General features: G+C 45.5%; 1 protein-coding gene across 1 annotated transcript in view; it reads right to left on the bottom strand.

Annotated features, from left to right (window-relative positions):
* Positions 1 to 13549, bottom strand: part of RINT1 (RAD50 interactor 1) — a 39622-nt gene extending 26073 nt beyond the window's left edge. Inside the window, exons 1-4 of the mRNA XM_049783200.1 lie at positions 13499 to 13549; positions 13004 to 13049; positions 5600 to 5781; positions 801 to 1042 (exon numbers count right to left, since the gene is read on the bottom strand). Of these exons, the coding sequence (XP_049639157.1) occupies positions 801 to 1042; positions 5600 to 5781; positions 13004 to 13049; positions 13499 to 13540 (512 nt within the window). The 5' untranslated portion in view covers positions 13541 to 13549. The remainder of the gene's footprint in view (positions 1 to 800; positions 1043 to 5599; positions 5782 to 13003; positions 13050 to 13498) is intronic.
* Between the last annotated feature and the right edge of the window lie 3535 nt (positions 13550 to 17084).

Genomic DNA, 17084 nt, shown 5'->3' with positions numbered 1-17084 from the left:
ATGTAGTAAATAAATAAATAAAACAAAGACTCAAACTATACAACTTGATATGCTGAGGGACCACATTTTAAAACCAACACCTCCCCAAAACCCCCTAATTTCCTCTTGGGGTAAAAAAAATAGTACAATGGGTAACATGCTTGTCTTGCATACAACCAGCCTGGGTTTGAGCCCTAGTACCCCATATGTTCTGAGCCTTGATCCTTGAACAGAGAGCCAGGAATAAGCCCTGAGCACCACTGGATGTGGTCCCAATGCAAACCCCTCATACACATATAAAAAAAGTGAGACAAGGGCCCGGAGAGATAGCACAGCGGCGTTTGCCTTGCAAGCAGCCAATCCAGGACCAAAGGTGGTTGGTTCGAATCCCGGTGTCCCATATGGTTCCCCGTGCTTGCCAGGAGCTATTTCTGAGCAGACAGCCAGGAGTAACCCCTGGGCACCACCGGGTGTGACCCAAAAAACCAAAAAAAAAAAAAAAAGTGAGACAAACAGGATAAACAAAGAGGATCATTAACATACTAGAAGGTGTGTTTTTAACAATCTGGCATTATAAATAGGTTTCTTAAATGTGTTCAAAATACAATTATTAGACTTAAAAGTTTTAGATTACTTTCTTTTAGATGCAAATGAAGCTTCCTGAAAAGTTTATGTTCATTCATAATCACAATGCTATTTTCATAACAACTGGTAAATTATATTAATATAATCTTTAATTAATGCAATTATTTAATGGCTTACATGAACTGAGATAGAACCTCAAAGGAAAATAATTATGAGAACAAAGCGACCTATTTTACCTTAGCTCTTCAATTTGAGAAATCCATTTAAGGTAAGCGAGATGGCGTTCAATCTCTTCAATTTGATTAATCATGGCCCCAAGATCATCCATCCAGGGCTGTGCTGTCTGCAGATGGCTGTTAATGGAACTGAGGAGATGAGTTTCTTGTTCCAGAAACTGATTGAGGAATTGTTTTGATTCTTCTGCATTTTTTAAGGCACTTTGAATTCTTTTAGGGATTTCTGATGAAATTGTAAGTACCTAATCAGACCAGAATAAGCAACATCAGCAATCAGGTGAAACTTTCATAATCTCTATTATGATTAATTCATTAATTTCAAAATGTTTATTTGTTCTGGTAGGACTGAAAATTGTCAATAAAGTTTTAAGAGAAAGGACTGATTTCTGCATCCAGTACCAACAAACCTAAACATGAAAGGCTAAATGTGGAGTGGTTTGGGGTCAGGTACATCACACTGGTCCACAATAAGCCTCATGCCTATCTCTTTAGGAAGGGACCCACTTTTGGAAGGTTATGTCAGAGAGCACCTACAGACTAAGGCTATATCTAGTAGATATTTACCTTCTAGTAAGTTAAACTCATTCTCAGCTGAGTTATCTGTATTTTACAAAAATTTCCCATACAAGAGATTGGAGAGATAGTTTAATGAGTGGAGACCCTCTTGACATTCAGGAGTCCCTGCACATGGTACCACCAATGAAGCCCCACCACAGAAACCCAAGTACTAAGCCAGAAGTCATCCCTGAACACTACCAGGTATGGCTTAAAAAAAAAAAAACCACCAAAATATTTTTTTTGGTTTCGTTTTGTTTTAGTTTTGGTTTTTGGGTCACACCCACCAGCACTCAGGGGCTACTCCTGGCTCTATGCTCAGAAATTGCCCCCGGCAGGCTGGGGAACCATGTGGGATGCTGGGATTAGAACCACCATCCTTCTGCATGCAAGGCAAATGCCCTATTGCTGTGTTATCTCTCCGCCCCCCCAAATTTTTAAAAAAATTTTTAAAGTTACTCATGTGATTTGGGGCTGGGGGAGGGACAACACCCAGAGATGTTCAGGACTTATCCTGGCTTTGGACTCAGGGATCACTCACCAAAGTGCTTGGTGGACCATTATGAGGTGCCAGGCATAGAGCCTGGGTTGGATATGTGGAAGAAGAATGCCCTACCTGCAGCACTTTCTCTAGCCCCTACATTTATTAGGTTGTTAAGGAAATATATATTATGTAATACATTTGCAGTAAGGAGAATAAACAACAATTGCCACTCTAACACCATTTTTGCTGTGCTCCTTTGACTCTAATCCTTAAAAAGAACCCAGTTAAGATTTGAGGTCAACTTAAGCTAATATGCATGAATATGGAAATGTAAAAAAAAATGCTATGCCTGTAATGTTTAAGGAGTTATGTAAGTTTTATGGCTTTAGATTGCCTTGTGTGCTGTTAAGAAATATTATAGTGTGTTACAATCTTAATGTTCTTTGGATGAAATTTCAAAGTTGGGATATCAGCAAGGGGACTTCTGAGAATTATGTTATGTATTGTCCTTCCACTGTAACTTTACCTTGTCCTCTTTCTTTGCATCCTTGTTCTCATAATTACAAATAAAAAATTAAAAAAAAAAAAAAAAAAAGAAATACAGAAAGACAAATAAATCACAGGTTTGTCAATCATCCAGAATGATTATCATTATTTCAATGTTTATATTTTCATGTTTACCCTCTTTGAAGGCATATGTAAGGAATTTGTAAGGATGGTGCTATAACAATTTTGTCTACCATAAAATTAATTTACATGGACCAGAGCAATAGCACAGTGGTAGGGCATCTGCCTTGCATGCAGCCAACCTGGGACTGACCCAGGTTTGATCCCAGGCATCCCATATGGTCCCCTGACCCTGCCAGGAGCAAACTCTGAGCACAGAGCAAAGAGTAACCATTGAGCACCACTTTTTGGGTGGCCAAAAAGGAAAAAAATTAACAGGGCAAGAAACAGCTCAAAAAGCAGGAGCACAGGCTTTGCAATCTGGAGCCATACAACATACTGTCCCCAAACCAACTCAAGAGTTGATGTGTGAGCACAATGTTGATGGGGAGCCTAAATACTGCAGTGTCACCTCAAAACAAAATATACCTTAAGGTACAGAAGCACATGGAACTGTATGTGCAGGAGCTCCTTTTTGTCTCTCAATACTGCATATATCCCTCAGCACCACAGATTCAAACAAAGACAGCTATCGATGTTTCTTTTTTTTCCTTTTTTCTTCGTAAGGGGAGAGCTCAAATGCTCTCCCCTTACCCTCTACCACAAATCACGCAGTCGAGTTTCCCATATTTGAGGAAATCATGGTGGTCAGCACATCTGAAGTGCAAAGCTGTCAATGGTTTAAGACATGACTTTTATCCTAAGAGGCTTTCCAAAAATTAAAATTAAAATACAAACAGAGGACCAGTACAGCAGATAAGTCACTTGCCTTGCATGCGGCTGGCCAGGGTTCTATGTCCCCATCACCCCATATGATCTCTTGAGCCTGCTAGAAGTGATCACTGAGCATAGAGCCAAAAGTAAGCCCTGAGCACTGCTAAATGTAACCTCAAAACAAAACAAAGAAAATAAAAATATGGGGCCGGAGAGATAGCATGGAGGTAAGGCGTTTGCCTTTCATGCAGAAGGTCATCGGTTCGAATCCCGGCGTCCCATATGGTCCCCTCGTGCCTGCCAGGAGCAATTTCTGAGCATAGAGCCAGGAATAACCCCTGAGCACTGCCGGGTGTGACCCAAAAATTACAAAAAAAAAAAAAAAAAAAAGAAAATAAAAATATGAAAGGAGGGCAGAAGAGATGGCACAGCAGTATGGCATTTGCCTTGCATGTGGCCAACACAGACAGATAGGTTGGAATCCTGGCATCCCATATGGTCCCTTGAGCCTGCTAGAAGTGACTTCTTTTTTTTTTTTTTTTTTTTTTTTTTTTTTTTTTTTTTTGGCTTTTGGGCCACACCCGTTTGACGCTCAGGGGTTACTCCTGGCTATGCACTCAGAAATTGCCCCTGGCTTGGGGGGACCATATGGGACACCGGGGGATCGAACTGCGGTCCGTCCTACGCTAGCGCTTGCAAGGCAGACACCTTACCTCTAGCGCCACCTTCCCGGCCCATAGGAGTGACTTCTGAGCACAGGGCTAGGAGTAGCCCCTGAGCGCCGCCAGGTGTGACCCAAAAAACAAAACAAAACAAATAAAACTTAAAAGAGAGAACCGGAGTGACCACACCTAAATTTAGTTCAATTCAATTCAGTTCAATTCAATTCAATTCCTGGAACCAAATAGGTCACCCAAGCACCATCAGGAATGATACCTCAACACAGAACCAGGAGAAAACCCTCAAATCAAAAAAATAAAATACTAAAAGATATAAATCGGCCCGGAGAGATAGCACAGTGATAGGGCGTTTGCCTTGCAGGCAGCTAATCTAGAATGGACTTGGGTTCGATTCCCAGCATCCTATATGGTCCCCCAAGCCTGCCAGGAATGACTTCTGAGCACAGAGCCAGGAGTAACTCCTGAGCACCACCGGTTGTGGCCCCCTCCAAAACAGATATAAATCATGTTATTAAAGGAACTTTGTCTTTCACATAATTTATAAAGTATTAAACAGCAACTATTGAAAACCTATTATACATTTAACATTTAAAATAACTAGTCTTGGGGCCAACATGGTGGCGCTAGAGTAAGGTGTCTGCTTTGCCAGTGCTAGCCTAGGACGGACCGCGGTTCGAACCCATGGCATCCCATATGGGCCCCAAGCCAGGAGCGACTCCTGAGCACATAGCCAGGAGTAACCCCTGAGTGTATAGCCAGGAGTAACCCCTGAGTGTCACTGCGTGTGGCCCAAAAACCAAAAAAAAAAAAAAATCTAGTCTTTTTTGGGGGGAGGGGGTGGGCCATACCTGGTGGAGCTCAGGGGTTACTCCTGGCTCTGTGCTCAGAAATCAACCCTGGCATGCTTGGGGGACTATATGGGATGCCAGAAATTGAACCAAGTGAACCAGAGTCTGTCTGGGTTGGTCGAGTACCCAGGCAAATGCCCAATCGCTGTCCTATCAATAACTAGTCTTTTTGTTTGTTTCGGGGGGATCACACCTGGGGGCGCTCAGGGTTTACTCCTGGTGAGCACCATATGGGATGCCGAGATTCAAACTACCATCCATCCTAGATCAGGTGCATGCAAGGCAAACACCCTACCACTGTGCTATCTCTCCATCCCAAACAAGTCACTTTTAAAAGGTTTTTTTTTTTTTTTTTTGGCCACATCCATTGATGTTCAGGGGTTATTCTTATCTCTGAGCTCAGGAATCACTACTGGTGGAGCTCAGGATATGATACGGGATGCCAGGGGATCAAACCCAGGTCAGCCACAAGGCAAATGCCTTAACTGTTGTACTAGCACTCTGGCTCCTAAAAATGACTAGTCTTTTGGTCACAATCTGTCTTACACATTCCATTAATTGTGATTTTTTTTCTTGTTTTTTTTGGGTCATACCCAGCAACGCTCAGGGGTTACTCCAGGCTCTGCACTCAGATGTTGCTCCCGGCAGGCTTGGGGGGCCATATAGGATGCGGGAATCTAACTGAATCCATCCAGGGTTGGCCACGTGCAAGGCAAACGTCCTACCGCTATGCTATTACTCCGGCCCCCATGAATTGTGATTAAACTTATATTTTATATCAATTATTATATTGTTATATATTATTATATTTTGAGCATAATCAATAGTATTACAATAAGTTTTAATACTTGCCTGTTCTTCCAAATGCATTTTACTCTCTGTCATCTGTTCTATAAGTTTATCAAGCTTCTTTAAAGATTTAAGGTCATTTCCAACCTCTTTTTCTATGAATGCAGACACGTAAGCAGACAGATCACCATTATCTGTTCCTTTGATTTGTTCACTTCCATCAAAAGTTGAAATATTTATGTCATCTAAAGGAAAGAAAAACAATTACTCACCACCACTAATTACTTTTTTTTAACCACTAATTACTATGGTGTTAAAAGAAACATAACAGAGATATCTAGTGGTGGGAAATATCCATTGGTGAAGAGATGGATGTTGGAACATTGTATGACTAAAACTAAATCATGAACAACTTTGTAGCTATGTATCTCACAGTGAATCAATTAAAAATTATTTTAAAATATATATGGGGCTGAAGTGATAGTGGGCAGATTGTTTGCCTTGCATGCAGCCAATTTGAGTTCAATCCTCAGCATCCAGGAGTGATTTCTGAGCACAAAGCCAGGAATAACCCATGAGAACTGCCAGATGTGACCCCAAAACCCTATATGTAATATATATATTTATATGACATGGATTGCAGCAGCAGTACAGTGGTGGGCAGGGAGCTTGAACTGCACATGGCTGGTTCAGGCACATAAATACCATGTTCATGTATGGTCTCCTGAGCAAAGCTAGGAGTCATTCCTGAGAGTAGAACAAGGAGTTAAGTCCTGAACACCAACATATTATGCCCCCCAAACCAAAACCAAACAAAAAAGATATATAAGACAATATATTTACCTTCTTCAAAATTTAATAATTAAAACACAATATAGGGCCTGGAAGAATTGGCACAGGGTTTAGAACACCTGCCTTCAAAACATATAATCACAAATTAAAATCCCCAGTGCCCTGTATAAAGGCTTCCAGCACCAATGGGGAGCACCTGCATGTGGTCCGCAATCACCAGCCTAGGAGGGGCCTTTGAGCACTACCTGGAGAATATCTGAGCAATGCCAGGAGGGATCTCTGAGCAGAGCCGGGGTGAGATCTGCCAAGTGTGGCTCAAAAATCAAAACTAACTAAAACTGAGGTAGCAATAAACTTCAAGGCTCTGGGGAGAGCAGTACAGGCTGGTTTCCTCCACTCTCCCTTGGAACTATCCTATCCTTGTAAAATCCAACTTTTACCAAAAGAAAAAAGTTATAAGAAAATTGGGGCCAGAGAGATAGCACAGCAGTGGGGCGTCTGCCTTACAAGCGGCTAACCCAGGACCTATGCTGGTTCAATCCCAGCGTCCTGTATGGTCCCCGGTAGGCAGGAGTGATTTCTGAGCACAGAGCCAGGAGTAACCCCCTGAGCACCGCTGCTGCTGGATGTGAACCAAAAACCAAAAAAATAAAAGAGGGGCTTCAGTGGTGGCGCAAGCGGTAAGGCTTCTTCTACCTTGCCCTGGCTAGCCTAGGATGGGCCGCGGTTCAGTCCCCCAAGCAGGAGCGATTTCTGAGCGCATAGCCAGGGGTAACTCCTGAGTGTCACCAGGTGTGGCCCAAAAACAAAACAAAACAAAAAATCGCAATGCAAGAAGGAAAGAGTGTACCTCAGCCTCCCTTCAAAATAACTATCAATGGGGGCTGGCGAGGTGGCGCTAGAGGTAAGGTGTCTGCTTTGCAAGTGCTAGCCAAGGAAGGACAGTGGTTCAATCCCCCGGCGTCCCATCGTTCCCCCAGTGTCCCATATGGTTCCCCCAAGCCAGGGACGATTTTTGAGCGCTTAGGAAGGAGTAACCCCTGAACACCAAACAAGTGTGGCCCGAAAAAAAAAAACAAACTATCAATTTTCAAACCCAGCCAATTCCATAGACTCATTCTTCTTGAACGAGATGTAACTGAGCCATGAAAGATTATGGCTACACAGGCCCTTGCAGCAGAAAGCGGGCCATGGAAAAGAGGGTGGGCCAAGCCCCCACCTTGCTGACGCCACATTTCCTGCCTCCATCACCCAAAATCACCGTTTCCCTAATGGCCTTGCCTCATTTGTGATTCTACAATTCCCTTTCGGGACACTGATCTGACCACACTTCAAGTATGTCAAATTGGAGATTGATATCACCAGCATTTTTGGAGTGAGTGCAAACTCCCTCTTCCCCGTATCTTCCTTCTTCCAGGAGGTCTGCATTGAGTACATGCTCTTAAAAGCTCCTGTAGTATCGAGGGCCGGAGAGATAGCATGGAGGTAAGGGCGTTTGCCTTTCATGCAGGAGGTCATCGGTTCGAATCCCGGCATCCCAATGGTCCCCTGTGCCTGCCAGGGGCAATTTCTGAGCCTGGAGCCAGGAATAACCCCTGAGCACTGCCGGGTGTGACCCAAAAACCAAAAAAAAAAAAAAAAAAGTTGTAGTATCAAGAATAGTGCTTAGAATTTCTGGACAACTTCATTTGTTTTATGCTGTCATCCTAAAGGAACACCCCAATTTACAGAATGGACAGCTAACAAGAGCTTACTAAACCTTCTGCCACTGTTTTAATGACAACATTGGAGTTAAAGTAATTTTCACAAATGTACTTGTTTCTGTACTTTCTTTTTATTTTTCCTCTCTTCCATTTCATTTTATTTAGTTCTATTTACTTTTCTTTTCTTTTCTTTTTTTTTTTTTTGGTTTTTGGGCCACACCCGGCAGTGCTCAGGGGTTACTCCTGGCTGTCTGCTCAGAAATAGCTCCTGGCAGGCACGGGGGACCATATGGGACACCAGGATTCGAACCAACCGCCTTTGGTCCTGGATCGGCTGCTTGCAAGGCAAACATGCTGTGCTATCTCTCCGGGCCCTATTTATTTTTCAATAACTTTGCTTTCACTTATCTGGAAACAAATATATTATGATCAATTATGTCAACTATGTGATACATTTTCTTTTTCTTTTTTTTTGGTTTTTGGGCCACATCTGGTGACGTTCAAGGGTTATTCCTGGCTATGCACTCAGAAATCGCTCCCTCCTGGCTTTAGGGGACCATATGGGATGCAGGGATAGAACACAGGACCTTCCAGAGTTAGGCACATGCAAGGCAAAGGCCCTACCACTGTGCTATCACTCCAGCCCCATGTGATGCTTTTTCTTTAAATAATAACTGTCACTTCTGGGGCTGGTGTGGTGGTGCTAGAGGTAAGGTTCCTGCCTTGCCTGCGCTAGCCTAGGACGGACCTAGGTTTGATCCCCCCACATCCCATATGGTCCCCTAAAGCCAGGAGGGAGCGATTTCTGAGCTCATAGCCAGGAGTGACCCCTGAGTGTCACCGGGTGTGGCCCAAAAACCAAAAAAAAACAAAGACAAAAAAAAAACAAAAAAAACCTGTCACTTCTAAAAAATGAAAATATGCATCCAAATAAAAAATATATCTCAAGCAAAAGATAACATCACATATTATTCACTTATTGATCAAAAGGTCAACAGTATGAGGGGCTGGAATAATAATACAGCAGGTAGGGTATTTGCTTTGCTTTCTATAGACCTGGGCTTGACCCCTAGCACCCAAATGGCCCCCCCAAATCCCAGCAGGAGTCAGCCAAGCAGCACTGTGTGTAACCCAAAAACCAAAAGAAACAAGGGCCCGGAGAGATAGCACAGTGGCGTTTGCCTTGCAAGCAGCCAATCCAGGACCAAAGGTGGTTGGTTCGAATCCTGGTGTCCCATATGGTCCCCCGTGCCTGCCAGGAGCTATTTCCGAGCAGACAGCCAGGAGTAACCCCTCAGCACTGCCGGGTGTGGCCCAAAGACCAAAAAAAAAAAAAACAAAAAACAAAAAGTATACTAATTGATTTATTACTGAGTGTGTTATTCATCCTTATACATCAATCAAATTTTTCTTTGTTCTATTCAATTTTTGTTTGTTTGTTTTTGGGCCATCTCGGTGGTGCTCAGGGGTCACTGCTGGCTTTGCATTCAGAAATTGCTCCTGGCAGGCTAGGGGGACCATGTGGGATGCCAGGAATCAAACCCTGGTCCATCCTGGTTGGCTGCATGCAAGGTAAATGCCCTACCACTATCTATCTCTTTGGAGCCCTATTCTGTTCAATTTTTAAGAATTAGAATTTTCAAAATTTGTAGCACCAATTGCTCATTCCCCCATGTTCAGACTCACCAGAAACAACTCCCAAACATCATGCCAGAAGTAACCTCTGAGCACTACCAATTCCCCTTTCCCCCACCCCTCAAGAATCAAACATAATCACATCTGATAAGAATCAGTAGCTTGGGGCCCGGGCGGTGGCGCTAAAGGTAAGGTGCCTGCCTTGCCTGCGCTAGCCTTGGACGGACCGCGGTTCGATCCCCCGGTGTCCCATATGGTCCCCCAAGCCAGGAGCAACTTCTGAGCACATAGCCAGGAGTAACCCCTGAGCGTTACCGGGTGTGGCCCAAAAACCAAAAACCAAAAAAAAAAAAAAAAAAAAAAAAAAAATCAGTAGCTTACTAGTAGGTAGAAGTAAAACTAGCATGTCAACAAGTCAACTACCCAAGTATAAATTTTGGGGTGTGTGTGTGTGTGTGTGTGTGACACACCCAGTTGTGTTCAAGGCTTATTCCAGCTTTGTACTCAGGGATTACTCTTGGTGGTGCTCGGGGGGCGGGGGGGGTCATATGCAGTGCTGGGAATCAAACCCAAGTTGACTGTGTGCAAGGGAAGGGCCCTACCTGCTCTTCATTCTCAGTCAAATGATATTTTAGAGAATAAGGGACAAGGGGGCCAGAGAGATGGTATAGGGGTTAAGGCAATTGCCTTGCACACAATTGACCATGGTTCAATTCCTGATAATGCATCATTGCCAAGCACCACCAGGAGTATTGTTTAAGCACAGAGGTGGCCCAAAAGCCTAAATAAATAACTAAATAAATAAACCAATTAAAGGACATAGTAGTGCTTTGGAAGATTTTACATCTCTCCTTTTCAATTGTTTTTTGGAAGTACTCCTAATGGTAAAGAAGGCGACCAAGCCCCAGAGGAGGACAAAGGTTCACATATATCACATATTCATTCAATCATTTTAATGAAAGCTCAGTATGTATGAATTTCCCAGGCATGAGGCAAAGGTGGAAAGTGAAAGTTTTACCTAGGAAATACAGGGTACTTTTCAGATCCTTCATCAATAGGACTAAGTTTTGTCAAGTATAAAATGGTATCTGCTACTAGTACTGAGATCTTTCTTCTTTAGCAGGACTGTATAAGTGGGCAACATTGAGCCAATATGGTAAGGAGATATCCCTCCTATCACCATTACTCACTCAAACATTCTTTTTTTGTTTGTTTTTTTGGGTCACCACCCATTTGATGCTCAGGGGTTACTCCTGTCTATAGTGCTCAGAAATCGCCCCTGGCTTGGGGGACCATATGGGACGCTGGGGGATCGAACCACGGTCCTTCCTTGGCTAGCGCTTGCAAGGCACCTTACCTCTAGCGCCACCTCTCTGCCCCCACTCCAACATTCTTATGTTGGTCAGCAGTCTCAAAACTCTCTTCTCACAAACAGAGTAGCTGCTACATACTTCTCTCCTCTTTCCTAGTAAAATTCCAAACTTTTGGGCCGGAGAGATAGCATGGAGATAAGGTGTTTGCCTTGCATGCAGAAGGTCAGTGATTCAGATCCCAGCATCCCATATGGTCCCCCAAGCCTGCCAGGGGCGATTCCTGAGCGTAGAGTCAGGAGGAACCCCTGAGCGCTGCTGGGTGTGACCCAAAAAACAAACAAACAAACAAAAATCCAAACTTCCAGAGCTTCTAAAGATTCATTTCCAGGGGCCAGGCGGTGGCGCTGGAGGTAAGGTGCCTGCCTTGCCTGCGCTAGCCTAGGATGGACCGCGGTTCGATCCCCCGGCGTCCCATATGGTCCCCCAAGAAGCCAGGAGCAACTTCTGAGCGCATAGCCAGGAGTAACCCCTGAGCGTCACGGGGTGTGGCCCAAAAACCAAAAAAAAAAAAAAAAAAAAAAAAGATTCATTTCCAAATGCCTCATATGGCTAGTGAATGACAGTAAAACCACACATGTCCACAATCCAGCTATCTGTTCCTGTAACAAACAGGAAATGACACTGCCAGCCTTTTCCCTCTTCCCCTATCCACTCCAAATCCAGGAATCAAGCTGCCCACTGTGCTAATTCTATATCAACTTTTATTTGTATTTTTTGGGGGGCGCATATCCAGCTGTGCTCAGGAGTTATTCCTGGCTCTGTGTTCAGGGCTCACTCCTGGTGGGCAACAGGGAACATAAGGTATGTTGTGAATTGGTCTTAGATGAGGTGCCTGCAAAGTCCTATCTGCTGTACTATTATTTATTATTATTATTGTACTATGTTTGTTCATTCTTTTTTTTTTTTTTAAATTGGGTCACACTCAGCAGTGCTCAGGGGTTACTCCTGGCTCTAAGCTCAGAAATCACTCCTGGCAGGCTTGGGGGACCATATGGGATGCTGGGATTTGAATCACTGACCTTCTGCATGCAAGGCAAATGCTTTACCTCCATGCTATCTCTCCGGCCCCAATGTTTGTTCATTCTTTTTTTTTTTTTTTGGTTTTTGGGCCATACCCGGCGGTGCTCAGGGGTTACTCCTGGCTGTCTGCTCAGAAATAGCTCCTGGCAGGCACGGGGAACCATATGGGACACTGGGATTCGAACCAACCACCTTTGGTCCTGGATTGGCTGCTTGCAAGGCAAACACCGCTGTGCTATCTCTCCGGGCCCTGTTTGTTCATTCTTAATTGTGATTGTACCCAGGTCTCTGTATAAAGGTAGAGCAAAATAGATGCTCTAACTCTGAGTGACCCAGAGTTAGAATGTGACTCACTTCACATTCCAGATCAATAGTTTTGTTTGTTATGGGGTCACATGCAGTTGTGTTTCAGGTTTACTCCAAACTCTGTGATGAGAACTCACTCTTGACAGTGCTTCGGTAATTACATGCAGTGCTGGGGATCAAACCTGGCCAGCCATATTCTAGACAAGCACCCTCTACATGCTGTGCTATCTCTCCAGCTCCCCCGACCCACTTTTAGTTGAAAATTCACTCAAGGTTTAAGTATGATCAAGTAATTATCATTTGACTTCTTTGAACCTGGCAAAGGCACCATCTCTCTTAGATGGTTAACCCCTCCAAATTCCTAATACTTGGAACCCTGGGGCAGAAACCTTCAGTGACCAACTCAGTTCCTGCGCTAGGAAGGTGTTGGGGATTGTTTCCTGCAAAGTTTTCCATATGGTACTATTTTAGAAAGATGATATACATGTGTATAATGCTAATCAACGTTTCATACTATACAAGCACAAGGTACGGGGTGGGGGGAAACTACATCTAAAGGGTAGCAGCTAGCACCGCCTTTGGGTGATGCGTTTGGAGAGATATTTGGGTGTCAGCTCAGACGTGTGCAGGCGGCTTACTTTTCTCCTCCGAATGTCTCCTCTCATCGCCGCTTTCTGCGCAGCACTAGAGAGAAAACAGTAAGGTCAAACAATGTGACTTGCGTGACAGATAGTATTCACCCCGGGTTCCTGGGGGTCACTAACTAGAAAGCGGGGCGTAGCCAGACCGTGCTTACTCCCACTCGCCAGCCCAGGGTCTTCAGGAGTGGGGCCAAGGCCTCTCGTGCAGGCTCCTTTGGGGGGCCACCTTGAGCCACCACTTTCACCTCCCAGACCCCTGGAGTTAATTCAACTGAACCACCTGGGTCGCTTGCCACACGTCGGGAGTGACCTCACGGTAAAGCCCTCCTCGAGGCCCTGAGATGTCTGGGGTCTCATCAGGACTACAAGGGCCACCTCTCGCCACGCGGGAACCACTGGGGCCCCCGGGCCGCCAGGGCCACCTCCCGACCCCGTCAGTGCCAAGTGCCACCCACTCAGTAAGTGCCACTGGCTTCCACCCCTCCGCCTCACCAGGCTGGCCGGCGCCTCGCCGCTCTGGCTGGCCGAGAGCATCTCGCCCGCACAGGCGTCCTGAGCTCCACTTGTAAGCCAGATGGCAAGTGGAAAAGGACCGCGCCAGCAGCGACACGTCGCGGAGGCCGAGGATGAGCGCCACCTCGGCTTCCTCTCTCGTCTCTGTTTTCTTCCTCTGCTCCTACAGAGTCCCCGCCGCCCGGGCAGGAGCCGGTCGCGCGCGAGGGCTCCCCCTGCCGGCCGGAGGTCCCACCGACACCCGGAAGTGACTGCGGAGCACTTTTCTGCAGTATCAAACTCCTCTACCTCTACCTGTTTGTCAAACCCTCCTGCATCCCATTAAGGGGCTCTTCATGATGAGACTGCACGGTTATCTGCCTTTCCGACAGGAGTCTGAATATTTCGTTTTTCGATTTGGAAGTGGGGGCCCAGCGGGGTGTGGTCAGTTCTCAGGGATCACTCACTCCTGGCAATGCTCAGAATTCTATCCTTGATAAAATGATCAGTCAAGTGTGAAGAATAAAAATATGTTCAGACATTTGCTTTTTAGTTTTTAGGGTCAAACCCGGCGGTGTTCTGGGGTTATTGCTGGCTCAACACTTAGTAATCACTTCCTGTAGCGATTCTCCAGAGAACCATATGGAATGTCGGGAGTGAACCCAAGAAGGTTGAGTGCAAGACAAGCCCCATATCTGCTGTACTATCTTTCTGACTCCTAGTCAAACATGTTAGATCTTAAAAAAAAAATGGCTGTCGTTGCTTCGTTTTCTCAGGAAGCTACTAATGGTTATGGTCCTGCTAACATGAGGGCACCTACAAAAGAAAAAGAAGACACAGGATATAGGAAGCATTAGCTACAGCACAAGAGGAAAATGAAGTGGCATACCCTGATAACAGTTAGACCCCCAGGTTGTTATCTATAGAAGTGCAGATGAGAAAGTTTGAGACATTTTTTACTTTTTTTTTCCCCAGAAAGATAAAAACCAACATCTGTCATTCTTTTTTTTCTTGTCTTCTTCTGAAGCCCATTTCTTGCCTTCACAGAATTGATATTCTTTTTTGTTTCTTGGGAGTGAGAAGACCGGGAAGTTTAGGTCACATCTGCCCTATGTGCAGAGCCTTTCCTGCCTGTGCTCAGCAGTGATGACCCCTGGTTCTTTTTTTTTGGGGGGGGGGGCACACCCATTTGACGCTCAGGGGTTACTCCTGGCTCTGTGCTCAGAAATCGCCCCTGGCTTGGGGGGACCATATGGGACGCCGGGGGATCGAACCGCGGTCCGTTCCTTGGCTAGCGCTTGTAAGGCAGACACCTTACCTCTAGCGCCACCTTCCCGCCCCCGCCCCCTGGGTCTTTTTTTTTTTTTTTTTTTTTTTTTTTGGTTTTTGGGTCACACCCGGCGATGCTCAGGTGTTACTCCTGGCTGTCTGCTCAGAAATAGCTCCTGGCAGGCACGGGGGACCATATGGGACACCGGGATTTGAACCAACCACCTTTGGTCCTGGATCAGCTGCTTGCAAGGCAAACGCTGCTGAGCTATCTCTCCGGGCCCGACCCCTGGTTCTTGAGAATCCATATATGGTGCCGATTCCAGGGGTTCCAACCATAATCAGGTTAGGAGATTCAAGACAACTCTAGTACAGTCTCTCTAATCCCTAGAATTCGTTTTCATCCAGAATATAAACATCTTTAGAGAAAGAGACCTTGGGAAGTGCTTCAGAAACAGTGGGGTACCAGCAAAAGTCAAGTCTTCTACTTGCAAAGCATGTGCTCAAGATCTTTGAGCTATTTCCCTCCAATGCTTAGTTGTGTGTTCCCTCTGGTTCTGGAGATCTAGATCTTCCCTGCCAAGTGTAAAAGTGATTTTGGACTATTACCTTCTGGCCATATTTGTAGTGTAGAAGCCCATCATGCTTCTACAAACTCCAAAATGGCAAAGAGTTGAAAACTGCACATTTTGGGGTTGAAGTAATACAACAGTGGGCAATGCTTTTGCCTTGAAATACACAGCATGTGGGACTGGAGAGATAGCACAGTGCTGTTTGCCTTGCAAGCAGCCGACCCAGGACCTAAGGTGGTTGGTTCAAATCCCTGGTGTCCCATATGGTCCCCCGTGCCTGCCAGGAGCTATTTCTTTTTTCTTTTTTCTTTTCTTTTTTTTTTTTTTTGGTTTTTCAGCCACACCCGTTTGATGCTTAGGGGTTACTCCTGGCTAAGTGCTCAGAAATTGCCCCTGGCTTGGGGGGACCATATGGGATGCTGGGGGATCAAACCACGGTTCTTCCTTGGCTAGCACTTGCAAGGCAGACATCTTACCTCTAGCGCCACCTCGCTGGCCCCGGGAGCTATTTCTGAGCAGATAGCCAGGAGTAACCCCTGAGCACCGCCGGGTGTGCCCCCCCCCCAAAAAAAAAGAATACACAACATGGCTGGGATTCGACTCCTGAGCCCTCACCAAGAGTGATCACAGAGAAGAGTTTGGAGTAGTTCTGAGCACCACGGGGTGTGACAAAAACCTGTATATTTTATGTTAAATTTGCTGCACACATATACAAAACCAAAATTTAGCAGAAATACAAGGACTTGAAATAATATTGGGTAGCGTGGGGGAGGGAATCACTTAGTGATTACACTAGGCTTTGAACTAAGAAATCACTCCTGGCGGTGTTTGGGAGACCATATGGGATGCCAAAGATCCAACCAGGTCTGACAAGTGCAAGAGAGGTGCCTTATTCACTGTAGTATCACGTCAGCCCTGGGTTTTTTTTGTTGTTGTTTGTTTTGTTGAAGTTTGGCAAAATACCAAATGTTCAAAGGCTATCAGAGGTGGGGGAAATGAGTGCTTCTTGAAAAAAAAAATCATGTTTTTCCTTACACTGCAACCCAGTTAAAACTAGAGAATTTCCTAAAGTGAACTCGGGAGCCACTGAGCAGAAGCACTGAATGACAGCGAGAAGGATCTGTTTAGTTTGGTCTATTGAAGGGGATTGAATGCATAAAGAGCCACCGAGTCCATAAACCGACCCTCTTTTCACTAAATTAACTGGATCTTGGATGGTACAAGAAAAGGGCCACGATGACGTGCAAGAAACCCTTATTATAAAGCAACTAATGCTTACAGTTGTTAATATTAATATAGCGGGTTTTATTTATTTTTACATGTCCGAAAGACTCGGTAGTCCGAAAGAATTCTTTAGTGCATGACGAAAAGAAAAATCAGCTTTTACCCTAGCCAGAGCCTGAACCCGACAGCCTGGGAGGACGTAACAGTGACTTTGCACTCAACAGGCACAGCCAGCCGCCCTAAAGGACTCGCCTCCCGGCAGACCGACGCTCTAGGGATCTAGAGCGGGAAGGTGGCCGCGGCCTCTTGCCCTGGGATGGAAGAGCGAGGCGGGCGAGCCATTGGGGACGGCGCTGGGGGCGTGACCCAAAAGGGGCGTGGCCGCCCGAGAGCCGGGCTCCGCCCACGGGCGTGGCCTTCCGCGTCGCGTCGCTGCGCCGCACGTGTGCGAGCCCGGCCTCCGGCGAGTTCCCCTCAGCGCTCCCGGGGCCGTGGCGCCACTGCGGGCAGCCTATGCCCGT

This window comes from Suncus etruscus, chromosome 1 (assembly GCF_024139225.1).
Source record: "Suncus etruscus isolate mSunEtr1 chromosome 1, mSunEtr1.pri.cur, whole genome shotgun sequence".
In the NCBI taxonomy this organism is placed as follows: Eukaryota; Metazoa; Chordata; class Mammalia; order Eulipotyphla; family Soricidae; genus Suncus; species Suncus etruscus.
Note: the sequence above shows the minus strand (reverse complement) of the source record. Positions and strands in the feature narration are given on the sequence as shown.